At 38.1% G+C, this 19,253-nt stretch overlaps 4 protein-coding genes and 1 non-coding gene across 6 annotated transcripts; 4 read left to right on the forward strand and 1 right to left on the reverse strand.

Moving 5' to 3' along the window:
• Window positions 1–246: 246 nt before the first annotated feature.
• LOC137723765 (F-box protein PP2-B15) lies at window positions 247–2,294 on the forward strand. Of its 2 annotated transcripts, none has more exons than XM_088692983.1 (3): window positions 247–533; window positions 1,131–1,249; window positions 1,718–2,294. In XM_088692983.1, the coding sequence occupies exons 1-3, from the start codon at window positions 279–281 to the stop codon at window positions 2,193–2,195; spliced, it is 852 nt and encodes a 283-aa protein (XP_088549109.1). In that variant the 5' UTR covers window positions 247–278; the 3' UTR covers window positions 2,196–2,294. The 2 variants fall into 2 exon arrangements, with proteins under 2 accessions (XP_088549109.1, XP_068319056.2); XM_068462955.2 differs by having other exon boundaries at window positions 249–533; window positions 1,730–2,294.
• A 634-nt stretch (window positions 2,295–2,928) lies between these two features.
• Window positions 2,929–3,019, reverse strand: LOC137724026 (small nucleolar RNA snoR69Y). The gene has a single exon (XR_011067149.2). It is a non-coding gene; the product is annotated as a small nucleolar RNA snoR69Y (small nucleolar RNA).
• Window positions 3,020–7,354: 4,335 nt separating this feature from the next.
• LOC137722667 (enolase (DUF1399)) lies at window positions 7,355–11,677 on the forward strand. The gene is made up of 8 exons (XM_068461720.2): window positions 7,355–7,699; window positions 7,785–7,902; window positions 8,397–8,798; window positions 9,243–9,515; window positions 9,782–10,299; window positions 10,432–10,556; window positions 10,694–10,851; window positions 10,937–11,677. Exons 1-8 carry the CDS (start codon window positions 7,515–7,517, stop codon window positions 11,480–11,482), a joined length of 2,325 nt encoding a protein of 774 aa, XP_068317821.2. The 5' UTR covers window positions 7,355–7,514; the 3' UTR covers window positions 11,483–11,677.
• A 276-nt stretch (window positions 11,678–11,953) lies between these two features.
• LOC137722668 (Plant invertase/pectin methylesterase inhibitor superfamily) lies at window positions 11,954–13,951 on the forward strand. Its single transcript, XM_068461722.2, has 2 exons — window positions 11,954–13,013; window positions 13,116–13,951. Exons 1-2 carry the CDS (start codon window positions 12,077–12,079, stop codon window positions 13,784–13,786), a joined length of 1,608 nt encoding a protein of 535 aa, XP_068317823.2. The 5' UTR covers window positions 11,954–12,076; the 3' UTR covers window positions 13,787–13,951.
• Window positions 13,952–16,950: 2,999 nt separating this feature from the next.
• LOC137722155 (putative pectinesterase/pectinesterase inhibitor 28) lies at window positions 16,951–19,206 on the forward strand. Its single transcript, XM_088692984.1, has 3 exons — window positions 16,951–17,769; window positions 17,959–18,208; window positions 18,343–19,206. The coding sequence occupies exons 1-3, from the start codon at window positions 16,951–16,953 to the stop codon at window positions 19,089–19,091; spliced, it is 1,818 nt and encodes a 605-aa protein (XP_088549110.1). The 3' UTR covers window positions 19,092–19,206.
• Window positions 19,207–19,253: the final 47 nt, after the last annotated feature.

The raw sequence follows: 19,253 nt of genomic DNA on the forward strand, positions 1-19,253 counted from the left end.
CACAGATTTCTCATCACAGAATATTATATTATTGAATCAAAACGTTATGTGAAGTAAATACATCCCCGCAACTTGAACATTACCTTTTATTATTCATCTAATTTTCAGTTTCATAATGTTGTCATGATGTTGACTAGAACCAAATAGATGTTGCCTGCATGTTGTCATAATGTTGACCGGACATTCGAAAGAAAGTGTTGTCACATTAACGATATCACCGTCGATTAGGAGTATAAATTACGTGCCTCCCTCCAGGCAATGTCACACCAATTTCAGAGATGAACTTCGATCACTTGCCTGAAGACTGCTGCGCGCACATTTTATCGTTCACGTCTCCGGGCGATGCATGTCGTTCCTCGTTAGTTTCATCGTCTTTTCGGGCCACGGCGGATGCCGATAGTGTGTGGCGGAAATTCTTGCCATCAGACCACAAACAGATTCTATCCAGATTTGTGAGTCCCATAGCTTGTTCATCTAGCAAAGATTTGTTTATGAAGTTATGCAGTCCAAACCTAATCGACGGTGGTGATAAGGTAAATTTATCGATCTGTCTTTTGGAATTTTACTTGTCTTAAAACGTAAGCATCATTGTTAAAAATTGTTAAATATAAACGTAATGTTCTTTTGTCATACAGACCAACAATATTAGATGCTTAAACTGTTATGTGGCAATGTAACACATTCTCAAAGAAAAATTAACCCAAGAGCAAGTCCACCCGTTGTCAAACGGCAAAGGCAAGAGCTTGAAAGATGCCCTTCAATCCAAAAAAAATAAAAACCTTTAGCGGGCCAAATTGAAGAGGGCAAGTGATGGGCCATGCAAAGCATGCTCAAAAGCCTGAGCAAGTTATGCTCGACCTTGTGCCAAAATGTTGCTTTTGCATTGACAGGCGGGGAAACAAATATGAATTTTGCTAAGTCGTCAAAATTCATATTTGTTCTACCGCCGGTGGATGCACTAGCGGCTTTAAAAACAAAACTTATCTAGATTGAGAATGTCACTGTGACAATTTCTTATCTACAGTATACGTCGCTCTAGGCTTAAGAGGTGTTCTATAACTTATTTATGTACTAATGATTTGATTTTGATTGAAGTCACGTAATTACTTTCTGATTGGTGAACAACACAGATGTTCTTCATAGAGAAATCAACAGGTAAAAAGTGCTACATGTTAAGTGCAAGGGACCTTTCTATTACATGGGGCAGTCATCCACTGTACTGGACCTGGAGACCTTGTCTTGAATCAAGGTTTGCACTCTTTAATTAACCCTAATCTACTTTCAAGAAAGTACAATTTTGAGACCCTTGGTCTAAATTGCACTGTCTTATATGATTAACTTAAATTAAAATAAGTTATGGGCCCTTTCGTTTATATACCTCTATGCTTTGACGAAAATCTCATTTCACTCCGTGAAATTGTAATTGTTTAACTTTACCTTTTTGCTTTCAGTTTGTGTCTTAAGTCATCCCGTTCCGTCAAGTTGATCAGGAAAATTGTTAATTAACTTGGCTATTGCGGAACCAGAGTAAAAAACTTGGCATTTTCTTTGTTTTAGAAGTTAACGGTTTTCTTGACCACCTTAATAGAATGAGATAACTTTTAAAAATATAATGAAAAGCACACGAGACAAAATCATACAGTTACAAGTTTGGAGTACAAAAGTGAGATTTTCATCGTTGTGCATATAAACACTTACATGAGCCTGAATTCTAAAGGAGCAAATTCAGATTTGCAGAGGTGGCTGAGCTTAGAACAATTTGGTGGCTGGAAATATGTGGCACAACAAATACTCAAATGCTATCACCAAAAACTGCCTATGGGGCCTATCTTATTATAAAGATAGCCAATCGTGCTTACGGGTTAGACACTTTGCCTTCTGAGGTTTCACTTGAAGTTGGTAATTCAAAATCACAAAGTACGATTTACTTGAGCAAACGCAATGATAGTGGGAAGCAAGCCTCATCAGAACACGAACATTTCCCGAAAGGTTCAAGGTGGAGGGTTCTAGACGAAGATCGCAGTGGCGGCCGCGGCGGCGAGCGCGGGGATGGATGGATGGAGGTTGAAATAGGAAGCTTTTACAATGGTGAGTGTGATGAGAAGGATGTAAGGATGAGCCTAAGAGAAGTGAAGGGTGTGCATCTTAAAGGTGGACTTATTGTTGAGGGAATTGAGCTTAGGCCTAAACAATAATGTCACATGTCATCATGTGAGATGAAATTGCTTAATTTAAGAGTTTATTCTTTTTGTAAGCAATGTTCTTAAGTTCAATTTACTCTAATTTACGAGAGAGACATTGAATTCTTGCATAAAAGGACGGAAAATAAATAAGTCAAACACAACATCGACTTACATTTGCGCTATATAATTGGTAATATATTTTAAGTTGTATACCCTAACTTGAAAGACTTTGGTTGTCACCGTTATAAAATGATACATTTGGCTTCAATATGTCATTTTTGTAGTAATGGAATATGATTCTTCTACTTTTTGTGAGTGGTTGAATTTGAGAATTAAAGTAGCATATCTCATATTTTTCAGTGTTCATGTTCCAGTAATGCGGTCTGATACACAATTGATTGATTTTAATCATCAACAAAAATAAGAAGAAATTAACAACCAAATACATGATATTTTATCAAAGATTTTATGATAAATAAATGAAAAACTGAAACAAAAGAACTTACAAAAATCAAGGACCACAAATTTTAATGATTTTAAAAACCAAGTTAATTCAAAATAAACCCTTGAAGTACTTCGAGTAAAAATATATTTTCCACTTTTCAAATATTTTCTTTAAAATCGATTTCAGTCATTTCTAAGCCTTTTTCCCAAGCGAATCCTCGATCAACACAAATAAAAACTAAACAAAAAAAATCTAAAAAATCAAAGAAATTAAAAATAAAAACTAAAATAAAGATTGATTTTCTGGGCTCAGATATATATGGATAACATTCTACTCCCTGACCACAAAAGGTCTCATAGAGATGGGATTATCATGGATCATCATTGCAAAAAACAAATATAATTAAATCGATGAATAAATATGAAGAAATAAAACCACGGACCAGAAAATCTTTGAAATTGAAGAAGAAAATGGATGGAAGAAAACTGGTAGGTTCTGACGGAAGAGGATGAGACGGCCACAGACGAACTGGAGAGGAGAGAGTAGGGTTTATAGAAGATAGCAAATCATGTTTTCTCTAACTTCCGGTTGTGCCCCTGGAGATTGCTTGAATTACAAATTTGTTTTGGATTTGTACAACTGGGCTCATAATTTGAAGCCCAATTTTCTCTTCCTCTTTCTGGCGTATACATGCACTATACACTTACGCAAGGTTCTAAAAAACGCTAAGAGCTAGTCAAACAGTGGACTGGGGCCTGATACTTAGGCAGACTAGATAGATTTAATTAAATTTATTATATTTTGTGAAAATAAGTATCTATTTATACTTAAAATATATATGATTTCATCATAAACTACAAAATGAATGACATATATATTATGAGCTAGTAGAACATAATGAAAATATGGGGAACAAGTATATAATATGTGTTCCTTTAAGTATTCAACAAGTCTCTTACAATATATTGAAAAAATAAAATGCAAAATGAAAGTTATCTACTTTCTGTCTAAGTGAGTTGCAACCTAGACGGGTTTGGGTGGGCTAGGCGATTTAGACACCTTTTCTTAATTTTCAAACGCCTAGACATTAATTAAGACGGTGGCCAACCGATGGTAGGTGGGGATTTTTAGAACAGTGCACTTACGTCGTGGTCTCTAGGTCTCATATGTACTACATATAACTAGTGTTTAAAATATCAGTTTTGGTGAAAATATTAATACGCAAATTTTTGAAATATCAATAGATATATATAATATTGATACCTATTGATTTCGAGTTTCGATGGGAATTTAAAATGAAACTATAGATTGTAAAACATTAGTTTGAATGAAATATAAGAGTTTCTCATGTATATGATAAAATCTAAACTAAACCTTTCATTTTCATGTCTTGCTCTGATTTTTTAGATATTTTCGTAAAAGTATCGACCCCAGGTCCATATCGAATAAATTTTACACACTGATTGACCTTTGTTCTTCTTTCCAATATGATTTTGTGACAAAAAACTGAAACTTGTTGATGTGTATGTGTGCATGTAATAATGTGACACGTACAAATAGAAAATAGTTAGGAAGATAAAACAGCAAATAACTCCAAATAACGTGACACGTAGATTTGTGTTCGACCCTACGACTACACAAAACAGCAAGAAGACCATCAACAACTTGCCGGCTTAGTTCAAACAAAACAAGTGTGCTTAGGTTTAACTCCAAATAACGAAAACAAACTAATAAAAAATAACCTCTTAGACTAAATGAATGCATATGCATGACAAACTAATTACAAGAGCGGATATCTTTGAAATGTTTGTAATTTTTTTTATCAAGAGCATGAGAGATAATTTTAGATTAAAATAATTACAACAAAGAATATATATCAGTTTAAGACATTACAAACTTGTACATTTTGTAAGGAATTGGCAATTTTACACTAACAATCTTTAAATAGTAATTTAAAAATAAACGGTTTTGTTTATGACATATTTATACTACTGTCATTGCTAGTTCTTAGCCCTTGTTTAAAGGATATTAGGCTTGATCAAGATACATGTTCTTATAGAAGTATAAGGGCATGTTCAATACTCTTTACTTGAATTCAACTTTTTAGACTCAAAAACACTTTTTTTCCACCTTGAAGACTTGTTTGGTAGGATTATTTAAAAAACTGAATTCAAAATTAACTTAAAAATTAGTCTACTTCTAAAAAACACTAAAAGCGAGTTTTTGAACTTTCATCCCACTATTTTTTCTCTCCTCTCCTCACTCCCAATTTTACTCTATCTCTATCCTATCTTACTCTCTCCTCACCTCCTCTCCCCGAATCTTTCTCTTCTTTCTCTCCTCCCCCTCCTCCCCTCGAATCTTTCTCCTATTTCTCTCCTCTCTATGATCCTTCTCTCCTCTCTTCCTCCCCTCCTCCCTGAATCTTTCTTCCCTTGCTCTCTAATCTCCCTCTCCTCCAACCCTTCCTTTGAATATCTCTACCTGTCCAATTAAATTGTGCAGTAGTTTCCAAATCGTTAGTTGTTGTTAGGGGTGGGCATAAAAACCGCCAAACCGCAAAACCGCATCGAACCGTAAGAAAAAAAATCGAAAAAAACCGTGTTGACCGGAAAAGTCAACTTTGAGTGAAAAACCGAACCGAACTGTTCAAACCGGTTCCGGTTCCGGTTTCGAATGACCAAGAACCGGCCGAACCGAACCGAACCGTTTTATTAATAATAAATAAATAAATTATATATACACACACATGTCATGGTATAATAGGTTGAAAAATAGGTTGAAAAATTGTGTACAGGAGCTGCTGCTTCTTGCTTGCTCTCTGAAGTCTGAAAACTTGCAATTTGTTTCATCATTTTTTTGTTTGTTGACTGATTGACCAGTGCATATGTATTTTAGTTGTCTCTTTTTGTTGACTTGGTGCCACTACCAAAGACATTTGCATTAAAAAAGATGTGTTGTATGCAACTTTATGTAATCAGTTTTAGAAGATGTATTTGAATGCATAATGATTTGGTGTTCAAATAATTTATTATTAGGAACCGTAAACCGGCAAGAACCGAATCAGAACCGGTGTAGACCGAACCGTAATGTTCTAGTCATAAATTTAAGTGGAACCGCACCGAATCGAACCGTTAATATATTTCGGTTCCGGTTCCAATTTAGGGGTGGAACCGTACCGAACCGCACCGTGCCCACCCCTAGTTGTTGTAGAATTTTTTTATATTTAATTATTAAAATTTACAAACAATTTTGAATCTCATACCAAATGAGTTTTTAGATCATAAAGAAAATTATTCTTAAAATATGTTCTTAAGAAATGATTTGAGAAATTATGATTTTTTTTTAATACCAGACCTAACAGACTCTTAAATTTCCAAAAGATTAACAAACCAACTGATATTATAATCTACATAACTACTCTAAATAGACTACGATGAAATGAGAGTTTGAACTCAAACCACAATAGATTGAAAAGAACAAAAATGTTATTTTTACTATCTATTTGTAGCATCTCTCTATTAGAGATAAAAACTATATGTGATGCTAAGCCCTACCTCTATTAAAGAGATAGTACAAATAATATTACAGAGAAACTGCAAGAGTAATACTTTCATAAACATTCTATCTATCAGGAACATTCACAGTAGCCGATAGTGAAATTATTTTGAAAAGCATAAAGTGTTCTTTCAATCTCATCACAAAATTTAAAGGAAACTAAAGAAAATGATTTAAAAATTTTGAATTTTAACGATAAGGATAAAATAAAGGGTAAAGTGAATAGTATCAAAATTGACTTTTTAGTGTAAAAATGTAATTTTTCGTTAAAATGAACAGTATCAGAAACTTTTCATTAAAATTCTCAAAATTTAATCGAATTAAAAAAAGTTAAAAAAAGAGTAGTTTTTTAATCACATATAATGATTAAAGGCAACGAATCATCCAAACCCTTCTTCTACCTCTTGATCCAGATCCAGACACAGAAAGACAACTATCGAGCGGCGCCACCTGTCACAGCCCCTCCCACTTCCACTTTCTTTTAGTTTTTGGTTTTGTTTGTTGCATGGAACGACCACCTTTCCACTTAGAATCCGGATCCACGCCGGATGCTTTACGAGGATTTCATAGATCTGTGAATTATGTTTTTTTATCGTACATTGTGTGGTTAAGAATTATTTTAAATATTTTTATTTAAAATTAAACACAAACAGTACTTGACAAAAACACAATCACAATGTACAATGAACAAACACGATTCACAGATCCCCAAAATCCTCATCAAAAGGATCCGGAGAGGAACCTGTTGGTTCCAGAATTCGGATCCTCGTCGGATCTTCTTTGTGAGGATTTCGAGGATCTGTAAATTGTGTCCGTTCATCGTATATCATGCGATCATAAATTATTTTGAATATTTTTATTTAAAATTAAACATAAACAGTACGTGACAAAAACTGACTGCACGATATACATGATTGATATATTCCTAAGATCCTCACCATCCTTTTGGTTCCACTCCAGCGAGGATCCTCTTTGTGAGGATTTTGGGTATTCTCTAATCATATCCGTTCATCATATATCGTGCGGTCAGAAATCATTGTAATCTTTTATTTAAAATTGAATATAAACAGTAATTGACAAAAACTGACCGCACAATATATGATGAACGAATGTGATTAGAAGATCCCAAGATCCTTATAAAGAAGATGATCCAGCGTGAATCCTCTCTCGGTTCCACTTAACCATCCACTGTTTTGCTCCTGTCATGTTTCTTTAAATATTCTCTCTGTTCCTGTTCCTTCTCGGACATAATTAATTCAAAAAACTAAAACTCCAACCTCTTTGTCTCTCTGATTCGCTCGCAGCTCGCTCTCCCTACCACCTACGACATGTCGTTGAGTACTGGCGGCTCCATGTCCGCGGCGAGCAGCCTCAGCGAGATATCGGATATGGAGACGCTGAAACTCGGATTGGATCTTGTATCGGCCGCCAGGCGAAATATCGGGTTCCTGAGAACGGTGGCCGAGTCTAAGTGGCTTCATCAAAAGGCGACGGCTGTTGAAGCCGTTAGAAGGTCAACTTTTGGGTCCGGGGTTTCGGTGAAGTAGTTGTGTGATCGGACGGTGGATGTTAAAGATTGTTGGGTTGGTGTTTTGCAGGTACAATGAGCTCTGGATGCCGTTGGTTTCTGATCTGACGGCGGAGTCAGCGGCGGTTCCTGTGATTCATCCTCCTATAGACATTGAGTGGGTTTGGTTCTGCCACACTCTGAATCCGGTAAGCAAGCTCTGCGTTTAAAGTTTTGTTTGACTGCTGGGAAAGTTAGGATTTATTGGGCTGCTTGTGTAGAAAGCACTTTGCTCACAAGCACTTTTGTTAGAAGCGTGTCCAAATTTATATCAAGAAATCAAAGTGCTTCCTTTAAAAACAAATGATTTTCCCAGAAAGCTTTAATACGAACAAGGAATGTTTTAAGTTCTCTGTCAAACGGAGTTAGAAGAGCTTTTATCTAGTAAGTGCTTTTGTTAGAAGCTAGGTGCTTTTGTCAGAAACATGTCGAAATTATATGAAAATTGTAAGTGCTTCCCAGAAAAACAGGAGCTTTCTCAAAAAGCGCTTATATGAAGGAGAAATTTTTTTCTTTTGTTCAAAAGCGCAAAGATATGCAGGACAAAATTTCAAGTTTTCTACAATCGAAGTCAAAGCTGTTTTAGCCGTTCTAGAAGCAGGCGAAACAGACCCTTGATAATACTGTTGGGTTTTCCTGGCAGGTTTCTTACAGGCAATACTGTGAACAAAAATTCTCAAACTTGATAGGAAAAGCAACCATTTTCAACGAAGAGAACAAAGAGTATGCACTGATGAAGTGCAGAGAAATATGGATTAGAAGGTACCCAAATGAGCCGTTTGAGAACGAAGCTGATTCGGATTCAAATTCAGAGTTGAGGGTTTTGGAGGTAGCCGATGAAGAAGCAGAGCTTTTGGAGCAAGTGAAAAAGAATAGGTTTTTGTATTCCAAGTTTTTGGAGCCATACAGGTCTGAAATTGTGTATTTAATAGCAGCAAGGCAGAGGTACAAGAGGTTTTTGTTCATGGTGCAGAGGTCCTCCATTGATTTGGATTCTCCTTTGGTCCCTGCCTCTGATATTATGCTCATGTGGCTGACCCATCAGGTGCTTCATCTTTTTCAATTTTGTTTAATATCTCTCTTTATCCTACTAGTAAGTAGTCAGGTAAATTTTTTCCATCGGCATCCCGTTGCAGGAAAGTTCTTCTCGTGTGTGTGTGAAACGAGTTACATGTGACATTTTCAACGGTGCGGTTAGACACAAGTTTATAAGTAGTAAAAACAGTCTGACAACTATAATTTTTATTGAAATAACACTGTGAAAGCTCAATTGAATCCGTTTGTTATGTTAAAGTTAGGATTGAAAATCAACGCGGTGTTTTGTTGAAGTATTGGATTTGAAAGTGTTTTTCTCTAATGTGTAATGTTATCAAAGGTTTCTGAAAAACCCGAGGACTGGGCTAGTTCTGATTAGGGCCGTGGTAAAAAAAAGGTTGAATGTTTTTCTGAATTGCTGCTTGTTTTGTTTTTTATTTTTTGTATGAACCAGAGTTACCCAACAGTGTATGCTGAGGATTTGAAAGGAATGGAGGGTGATTTGGGGAAGGTGGTGACCGTGTGGGCTGTCGTGAAGGAAAAAGAGGTGAAAGAGACCAGGAAGCTTTGGGAGAGGACGTTTGATCAACCTTATGAGAAAGCTGGTGGAGAAATAGCTTTAAAATTGGACGGGGGTGTCTCATTCAAGCCGCTTGTTTACTGGGAGGCATCTGATACAGATGTCAATACCAAATACAAGCCCATGCATCCCAGGTTCTTACTTGAGGTCAGTTTAACACTCTCTTCCGCCCGTTGCTCTCTTAAACCTAAGGAAAGAAATTATCACAACTAACATGAAAATAAAGAGAGTATTACTCGAAACAGCAAAATACCAAGAGTTGTATTTTTTCTGCTAATCTGCTAATGGTATTATCTGATAATGATAACTTGTTTCGCCAGGGCTCAAAGTTGCGTGCTTCTTTTAAGACAAGCTATTTGATCCTGGTTAAATATTGCGTATTATACTGATGGTGCCTTGGTGCCTCAATGTAGGTCTGTGTGCTTGTCAGGCTTACGGATAAAACAAAGGTAATGCAAGAGGATACAAAGCGCAATATCCTTCGTCTTCGGATGGTGAGGTGCCACAGGGAGTTAAAGCTTGAAAAACCCATTTCTGACTTTCCGTATGCAACCTGGCAAAAAGCTTGGCACCTCTATTGTGAGTTTGGAACCAAAGGAGTCGTACTTGAGCTTCGCCGGCGAGGTGGCTCCTGTTTTAAAGGGACTAGCGTGCAAGAGACTGTTACATTCCATTGGAATGACTTACTTAGAGCACCGTCTCTAACTTTGGATAAAGAATATCAACAAGTGGATATCGTTGCTTCAATAACTCCACCTGTTCAAGCACCATACCTTTTGAAATGTGTGCCAGACCGTGTCACAGATGACTCGGGGGCAATGATATCGGATGTGATTCTGAGAATGAACCAGTATCGTCCCCAAGAAGGCCGGTGGTTGTCTCGCACTGTTCTTGATCATGCAGGGAGAGAGTGTTTTGTGATCCGAATAAGGTTAAGTTCTAACTACTTATCCTTTTCCTTATGGATGGGAAGGACCAATTTTAATCTTTTGACAGTTGTGACTTTTATAGAGACATTGTACCTCGTACTTATCGAATGAAATTGGAAATGCAATAATTGTAGGATGGGAGAAGGATTTTGGAGAAGAGGAGGAGAAAAACCGTCAGCTGTGAAATGGGAGGATAGGATTATAGAGATTCGAGAAGGTTCTTGGTCTTATGTTGCTGGTTCCATTGGTAGAGCCCCTGGTATGTTTTATATAGCAATCTACATGCACTTTGTTGACTGTTTACACAGAAATCTTAGACAACTTTTTGTTAAGAATGGTGCGTTCATTGCTTTTCTTGGGACAAATTGTAAACATTTTGACGCTGTTCTAGTACAGCGAAACTGGTAGGAACAGCAATACCCAAAGAACCGCTGGAAGAAGGGACAGCTGCATGGAATTTTTCAACAGGTGATGAATTGATGATACAGTGGGACTTGTCATCATCGATATCAGGTCTCAGTTTTGGTATACAGAATCAAGATGCAGAATCAACGGTACGGTGGAATTCCTTTTCTCAACTACATACAATAGTACATAAATTCTCATAGTTTGCTTTAAAAATTAAATCATAAATTGCAGGTTAAGCTGTTGAAAGGACGGAAAATGCAGTATCGAGTATGGAAAAAAAGGCCAGTGACCGAAGATGAAGATCATCAATATGAGGAAGAAGGTGAAGACGAAGGAGGAGATGAAGAAGAGGGGTTTTTAACGCTAGTACGGTACACAGAAGATAATCCAAATGGAAGAGCAACAGCTCTCTTAAATTGGAAGCTATTGGTAGCCGAATTGCTGCCTGAAGAAGATGCAGTATTGGTGCTTCTTCTATGCATTTCGATACTAAGAAGTGTATCGGAGATGAGAAAAGAAGATCTCGGATGTTTGCTGATTAGAAGAAGACTAAAGGAAGTAAAACTTGGGACTCGAGATTGGGCTTCGGTAGTACTTCACCCTTCCTCAAGTTCTTCCATTTCTTCACCTTACCTTCAACCCTGGTACTGGAATGCAAAGGTAATTATGGCATCAGAGGGTGCAGATCATTTTACTAGGCAACCGGCTATTAGTTATTCGCCGGAGGAAGGCGGCGATAAGTTGTACAAACGAGGGATACTAGCTGAGAGACGGTGAGCCCTTTTCATTTACAAGCTTTGGGATGATTTGTACATACACAATCATGCATGATGCATCACACGGTTGCATATTATTTTCGGAAACATGTGCTCCTTCCATATGACTCAAAAGTGAGGAGAAAAACTTTAATGTACCTAAGATGCCATGTTGGTGGTAAAGTTAAAATACATAGCGTGTATGATTTGGTTGAAATATCGTCAGCTGTCATCCCAGATGCATGGAAGTTTTCTTTTCCAAAGCAAGACTGATTGGGAAGACTAGGGTACGTCTCTCTAATATTTTAAGCAGTGTGAAAAGGTTAACTTGTATGACAAGGCAACCTAACGTGTCAATCCAAAATAGCATGGAATATTAGGGCCACGCCCTACAGAAGAAAGCATGACGTAGAGCCTTAGACTTCGTCTAAAAAGCCAAAAAAAAAAAAGGAAAAAGAAAAAAAAAGAGGTTAAATATTCCTAACTCCAAGGACGAAACTTTCCTCTACAAACAAGCATTCCTACATTCGTCTCCTTTCCCACACGTATAAGTAAATATCTTCTTTTTACCATGATCCTAAAAAAAATTACTTCCTTCCCTCCAACATAGCCAAACATGGCCTTGGCCAATTTTCTGCTTCTTCTACTTTCACTTTCATGTTGTTCTTATGGGGTTACTTCCTCCCATTCCATTCAATCCATGGTTACACAAACTTGCACTGATATCGACGACCGGAATTCGTGCCTTGCGAATGTGCAAGCCGAGCTCCAAATAACGGGGCCTCAAATTCAAGATTCGGTGTCGATCATAACTGCTGCTCTTAGGCACACGCTCAATGAAACAAAAAATGCAATCCAAATGATAACAAAGTTCAACTCTTTGTCCATAAGTTACAGGGAGAGTGTAGCAATTGAGGACTGCAAGGAGCTCCTGGACTACTCCGTCTCCGAGTTGGCTTGGTCTCTGGGCGAAATGATCAAAATCCGCGGTGGCGACACAAATGTTCACTACGAAGGAGACTTAAAATCTTGGCTTAGTGCTGCCCTGAGTAACCAAGATACCTGCCTTGAGGGTTTTGAAGGAACCGACCGACGCCTCGAAAGTTTCGTTAGGGGAAGTTTGAAGCAAGTGACGCAGCTCATTGGTAATGTTCTTGCCTTGTACACTCAACTATACAGCTTGCCCTCTCCTCCTGGGGATCATGGTCCCCCGATGAATAAAAGTTCGTCAGGGGATGATTTCCCGGCGTGGATGAGTGAGGATGATAAAGCGCTGGTTAAATCGAATCCAAAATCTGGTGCGAAGCATGCTGTTGTAGCAGCAGATGGGAGTGGACAGTACCGTACGATCACAGAAGCTGTTAACGAAGCTCCAAACTACAGCCCTAGCAGGTACGTTATATATGTGAAGAAGGGAATATATAAGGAAAACATCGATCTGAAGAAGAAGAAAACCAACATTATGTTCGTTGGGGATGGGATCGGACAAACTATCATCACCGGTGACCGGAATTTCATGCAAGGATGGACGACGTTTAGAACTGCAACAGTCGGTAAGTTGATGGTTTTTCACGTTCAGTGCATGCATTTGTCACACATTTTGCTAATAGTCCACGTAAATTCACACTTTCTCATGAATACCATGTTTGATACAGCGGTATCCGGGAAGGGATTCATAGCAAGAGAGATGACAATTCGCAACACCGCCGGCCCTCAGAACCACCAAGGCGTGGCGCTAAGAGTCGACTCCGACCAGTCGGCCTTCTTCCGGTGCAGCATTGAGGGTAACCAAGACACCCTCTATGCTCACTCCCTCCGGCAGTTCTACCGGGAATGCAGCATCTACGGCACCATAGACTTCATATTTGGCAACGGAGCTGCAGTCCTCCAAAACTGCAAAATCTACACAAGGGTCCCACTCTCGCTACAAAAGGTCACCATCACCGCCCAAGGTAGGAAAAACCCGCATCAGAACACCGGGTTTACGATCCAGGACAGTTTTGTTCTGGCCACCCAGCCAACTTATTTGGGCAGGCCGTGGAAGGAATATTCCAGGACTGTTTACATGAACACTTACATGAGCGGGCTGGTCCAGCCCAGAGGGTGGCTCGAGTGGTATGGGGATTTTGCTTTGAGCACCTTGTGGTATGGTGAGTATAGAAATTATGGGCCGGGTGCGGGTCTCGCGGGTCGGGTCAAATGGCCTGGTTACCATATACTCAAGGATGCCGCCGCCGCGAGCTTCTTCACCGTTGGGAGGTTTATCGACGGGAGGGCTTGGTTGCCGTCGACAGGTGTCAAGTTTACAGCGGGTTTGAGTAATTAAATTAAAATATTAGTATTGATTATTATTTGGACCCTTATAATATTTGGCTCTTTTGTATCATCTTTATTGTGTACGTTATCTATAAATTACAATGCAGTGAATGTAACCTAAAGATTAGTATTTACTAGTAAAATTGCCTGCGCTATGTTGCAAGGAGTACGAGAAGTATGATCTTATACCATCTTATTTGTTTTGCAATTCCAATTTCTTTTTAGCATCATGTGCAAAAAAATGTAAACTTCGAGCACCAAATTATAAGATGTGGAAAAAAAAAATGCAAGCACATAAATTAAATTTCAAGTTAATTTTAAATTTTCATTACATTTAAATTGTAATTAAATAAAATAAATACACAATAATCATATCACAATAAAAAAAATCTCAAAAAAAAACTGACGCGCATTTCTAAATCTCCTGCTTCAAATTCCAATCCAATTTCCACACGAAAAGGGATCATTTTCATATCCTTTCCTCCTAATCCACCAAATCGGGAAATCCGTGCTATTGAAATTTGATCAAACGGCTACAAACAAAGGGCCACTTTAAAAATTACAATAACTTCAGCCGTTGGATCAAATTTCAATGGCACGAATTCTCTGATTTGGTGGATTAGAAGGAAAGAATCCCGGAAATGATTAATTTCCTTTCAACACAACTATTGGGAGCTTTGCAATTGTACACTCCAAGACAATATGAACATCCTGATTATATAATTTCTTTGCCAAATGCAGATCACGGTGTATAAACAAAAAAGAAAACATAAGAAACGGGCACGCCTCTTCAATCCTATCTTCGAATGTAGTCTTTCGCGTAGATAAATTCATATAAACATGGAATATTGTGAAGTGTGTTAATAGGAGTGTCATGAGGTGCTATTAATTGCGTAGAAATCATATAAATATTGGGAAGTTTGTTATGAGGAGTGTCATGAGTTGCTATTAACTGCTACAATATAAATGACAAATATGGTTGATATTTCATCGACCTAGGACATAACCTTAATAAATTGCTCATCAAATTTACAGTATAAGTAAATGTGTAACATCACGTGACAATTCAACGAGTTTCTCCCAATATATCATCTCTACTAATCAAAATGGTGATATACTACTGAAAGGAATTGCTGCTTCAACTGCTCCTTTACTTTTAAGAAGCTTTAATGGTCGTCGATGTTTCTCTGTTCTCCCTGTTTTTTTTTTTCAAAAAAAAAAAAATGCTGAAAAGAACAGTGCAAAGCTTAGCCATTTTTTGGGATACATCTGAAAACAAAACCCCATAATCATAAAACAGCAAAAAAAAAAAAAAGAAAAAAAAAAAAGAAGCAAAACCCAAATTCCAATCAAGAAAAATAAAAATTTATGTATGTAAATTTAAGTTTTACCTGCAGATTTGCAACAACAAAAGCAAACTGAATCCAACGATCTGGATAAATTTAGGTTAATTGAAATTGATCTGGATGAGCAAATTTTTGTTTCGATTCGTCGTGGAGCGAATTTGGTGAAAAAAATGGTGAGAAAATTTGGATGAGCAGTATTTGGTATCGATTCGAAGTCGAGCAAGAAGGAAACGGTGCAGATGAGAGGAATAAAGCGGTGCTGGTGCTGCAAAGAAATCTCCCTAGCACGCCACGCGTGCAAAATAATTTTTTTTAGAAAAATTAATGAAAAATGTTTGGAAATTTTGAGTTTTAACGATAAAAACAAAATAAAGAGTAAAATAAATAATACCATGATCGACTTTTTAGTTTAAAAATATAGTTTTTCGTTAAAGTAAATAGTACCGAGAATATTTCGTTAAAGTTTTTTGTTTTTTAATGCAGAGAGCCAACACGTATGCCTATAGGCAATTTGGGGATTTCACTGTAGAGGGACAAAAAAGGGAATCACAGAAACATTAAAAATGAGGGCAAAAGAGTAAAAATGTTGTTGCTTATTTCGCAACTACATAAGAATGAGAATAACGTATTTTAAGCAAATAAACTTAACAATTAAAATTGTTCAACTTCTTAATCATCGTTTGTAGATCACTCTTGAAAAAAACCCTTCGAATTAAATCGTTGAATCATCCAAAAATATCAAATAAATGAGCATTTAATAATCAATGTGTTACTTGGTATCTACACCGTTGATTTGTTCTATATATTTCAATTACTAATGATTTACAATTCAAATATTTTTTTTTGTAGGGGTGCTCTCCCAAAGAAGATAAAGAAATCAAACGGTTTCGGTTATGAAATTTTTAAGGTAAGTATACATATTTGCATAGGGAGAATGAGCTCATCCCTTTAAGGGGGAACAAAATTATTATCCAAAAGAAAAAGGGGAGTGTGATTTTCTATTTTTGTATAAAAGTAGGTGTCTTGTCTATTTATGAGTACTTTACGTCTGCACTAAAAGTTTTAAGTTCGATTTTCCCTATTGCTTGTATCAAAATAAACACTCATAATTTCAAATATGATTTTGCTTGCAATTACTCATCACATGTAATTCGTCAAGTATTTTCCTTTTATAGACGAACACTTTTATTTTTTGAGAATTTCAATGTTTCATTGATTCACGACTACTTGAAAAAATATAAAAATGTAATTTCTTCACTTTTTTTTTGTCAAAATGTTATTTCTTCACCAAGGGCATGTTAATCTTGATGCGACATATCACTTTTGTAAGAAATTCTATGCGTATTAGAAGAAACGCTAGCACATAAATTTTCTATTTCATTGTCTAAATATAGAAGATACTTGCATGCAGCTGTGTGTATATCTTTGGGCCTAAGTTTTAGCCCAACTATTTGAAAGATGTTAATTATTTTCCTTCCAATTTTATAAATTAAATTATTCTTGATTACAAGCATCCATATAACCACTTTTTTTAAACATTTAATTAGTAATTAGTAATTCCTAATCCTGTCAAAGTTAAGGTAGCCTTTGCCAGTAGGTAGAATTGTTCTTGTTTTTGTGAAAAGTAACGACATCTAGCTTGGCATGGAACCTTCCTTGCCCGCCAAGTCACATCTTCTGCTAAACTGTTATAGCCTAATAAGGACCACCATTCAAATCTCCCTTCCTTCTTCTTCACCCTTACAAATTCACATTTCCCCTAATGCATTTCCCAAAAACAACAAATAGAGAAGAAAAATAATATTTTTTGCTTCGAAATTGTTCGAAAATGGCGTACGGAGACGATGCAGATCGGAGATCGAGAAAGCGAATCGTCATTATCAGCGTCTCGGCGTTTTTATTGGTGGCAATGGTGGTGGCGGTGACGGTTGGTTTCGCCGTGGAAAAGAGTTTCTACAACAGTCCATATAGTGGCAACAAAGGCAGCTCCCATGACATGTTAGCTTCAATGAAAGCAATCAAAGCCATTTGCCAACCAACCGATTACAAGCGAGAATGTCTCGACAGCCTCAGCTACGCCTCCGGAAACACCACCACGGATCCAGTACAGCTCATTAGATACGGCTTCAAGGTTGCAATGAAGTACATTTCCGATGCTGCCAAAAAATCCGACTTCCTGCGAAAGCTCGAGAAGGATCCCCGAACCTCCAGTGCCCTCGACACATGCGAAGAGCTCATGGAATTGGCGCTTGGTGAGCTCAGGCAATCGCTTGTGCGATTGGGGTTCATCGATGATCTTACGAAGTTTAATGAAATGTTGATGGATTTGAAGGTTTGGTTGAGCGCTACAATCACTTACCAAGAAAGCTGCTTGGATGCTTTTGAGAATACAACTAGTTCTACTGATGCAGCGGAGGAGATGAAGAATGTGTTGAAAACCTCCATGCATTTGAGCAGCAATGCCCTTGCCATGGTTTCTCAAGTCTTTTCAGCCTTCACTGACTTGAACAACCCTGACCCTAGCCACCGCCGCCTCCTCCAATTTGATGCCTTCCCTGTTATTGGCCACAGTGAATTCGAAGACCCCAAGTGGTATGGAGGTGAAGGCAGGAAACTCCGCCGCCTCCTCCAATTTGACGCCTTCCCTGTTATTGGTCATGGGGAATTCGAAGATCCCAAGTGGTATGGAGGTGAAGGCAGGAAACTCCGCCGGCTCCTCCAATTTGATGCCTTCCCAGTTATTGGTCATGGGGAATTCGAAGATCCAAAATGGTATGGAGGTGAAGGCAGGAAACTTCTCACAACCAGTACCACTTCTGCTCCGAAAATTAATAAGCCCGACATCATTGTGGCAAAGGATGGAAGTGGAAGCTACAAGACCATCACTGAGGCACTAAAACATGTCCCCAAGTATGGCAATGAGACCTTTATCATCTACATCAAGGAAGGTATATATAATGAGCATATCCTGGTTTCTAGGAGCATGACAAATGTGATGATGATCGGCGATGGTCCGAATAAGACCAGAATAACCGGAAACAAGAACTTTGTAGATGGCACGACCACCTACCGTACTGCCACTGTTGGTAAGCATGCTTCTCGTAAATTGCCTTAAATATACTCTTAAACACACTTATGTCTGTAGATAAATGTTTATGTTGTCAGACTATGAATTTGCGTAATAAGACATACGATTAATTTGGTTATTGGATGCATGCAGCTATTCAGGGAGACCATTTCATGGCAATGGACATAGGGTTTGAGAACTCTGCTGGTCCGGAGAAACATCAGGCTGTTGCATTGAGAGTAAGCGCTGACAAGGCAATCTTTTACAGGTGCTCAATGGACGGGTACCAAGACACCCTCTACACTCATGCTCAACGCCAATTCTACCGCGACTGCACCATCTCTGGTACCATAGATTTTGTGTTCGGAGATGCCACTGCAATCTTCCAAAACTGCACTTTCTTGATCCACAAGCCATTGCCAAACCAGTCTTGCATTGTGACAGCTCAAGGCAGGAAAGAACGGCGCCAGCCATCTGCAATCATCATTCAAAACAGCACAATCACCGCCGATCCTGATTACTTCCCTGTCAAGGATGAGAACAAGGCATATCTTGGCCGTCCATGGAAGGAATATTCGAGGACAATCATCATGGACTCATACATTGATGACGTGATTCAACCGGAAGGTTGGTTGCCATGGGAGGGTGAGTGGGGGCTCAACACATGCTTCTATGCAGAGTTAGGCAACACAGGCCCTGCTGCTAACAAGGCAAGGCGCGTGGCATGGCGCGGGATGAAGAAGATTACTGAAAACCATGCTGCAGATTTCACACCCGGTAGGTTCTTCAGGGGTGATAAGTGGATTAGGCTCTCCGGTGTGCCTTATATCCCCGGCCTGACCGCTAGGAACCAACCGAAAACTGCAACTGTAAGTACTCCATCTGTCTTGAAAGGCGTCTGATTTATATAACTTGATAATGTTTGAGTTGTTTTTGTTGGTCTGAAATTTGTATACAAATGTATAATTATGTAAAGCTCGATTGAATTAATTCTTCAAATATCTTAAACCACATGCCATAAAAAGTGTTTTACGCTTCCTTAATTGCTTACCATCAACGCCAAA

This window comes from Pyrus communis, chromosome 4, assembly GCF_041283825.1.
Source record: "Pyrus communis isolate YQ-2024b chromosome 4, ASM4128382v1, whole genome shotgun sequence".
Lineage (NCBI taxonomy): Eukaryota > Viridiplantae > Streptophyta > Magnoliopsida > Rosales > Rosaceae > Pyrus > Pyrus communis.

What these genes read in the sequence shown, in the direction of transcription:
- LOC137722668 (XM_068461722.2), top strand. Translation starts at nt 12,077, where the DNA reads ATGGCCTTGGCCAATTTTCTGCTTCTTCTACTTTCACTTTCATGTTGT. An exon ending in GTTTAGAACTGCAACAGTCG is followed by an intron (nt 13,014 to 13,115) that starts GTAAGTTGATGG and finishes TGTTTGATACAG; the next exon opens with CGGTATCCGGGAAGGGATTC.
- LOC137722155 (XM_088692984.1), top strand. Translation starts at nt 16,951, where the DNA reads ATGGCGTACGGAGACGATGCAGATCGGAGATCGAGAAAGCGAATCGTC. An exon ending in TCCAATTTGACGCCTTCCCT is followed by an intron (nt 17,770 to 17,958) that starts GTTATTGGTCAT and finishes AAAATTAATAAG; the next exon opens with CCCGACATCATTGTGGCAAA. An exon ending in CTACCGTACTGCCACTGTTG is followed by an intron (nt 18,209 to 18,342) that starts GTAAGCATGCTT and finishes GGATGCATGCAG; the next exon opens with CTATTCAGGGAGACCATTTC.
- LOC137723765 (XM_088692983.1), top strand. Translation starts at nt 279, where the DNA reads ATGAACTTCGATCACTTGCCTGAAGACTGCTGCGCGCACATTTTATCG. An exon ending in TAATCGACGGTGGTGATAAG is followed by an intron (nt 534 to 1,130) that starts GTAAATTTATCG and finishes TGAACAACACAG; the next exon opens with ATGTTCTTCATAGAGAAATC. An exon ending in AGACCTTGTCTTGAATCAAG is followed by an intron (nt 1,250 to 1,717) that starts GTTTGCACTCTT and finishes TGAATTCTAAAG; the next exon opens with GAGCAAATTCAGATTTGCAG.
- LOC137722667 (XM_068461720.2), top strand. Translation starts at nt 7,515, where the DNA reads ATGTCGTTGAGTACTGGCGGCTCCATGTCCGCGGCGAGCAGCCTCAGC. An exon ending in TCATGTGGCTGACCCATCAG is followed by an intron (nt 8,799 to 9,242) that starts GTGCTTCATCTT and finishes TGTATGAACCAG; the next exon opens with AGTTACCCAACAGTGTATGC. An exon ending in ATCAAGATGCAGAATCAACG is followed by an intron (nt 10,852 to 10,936) that starts GTACGGTGGAAT and finishes CATAAATTGCAG; the next exon opens with GTTAAGCTGTTGAAAGGACG.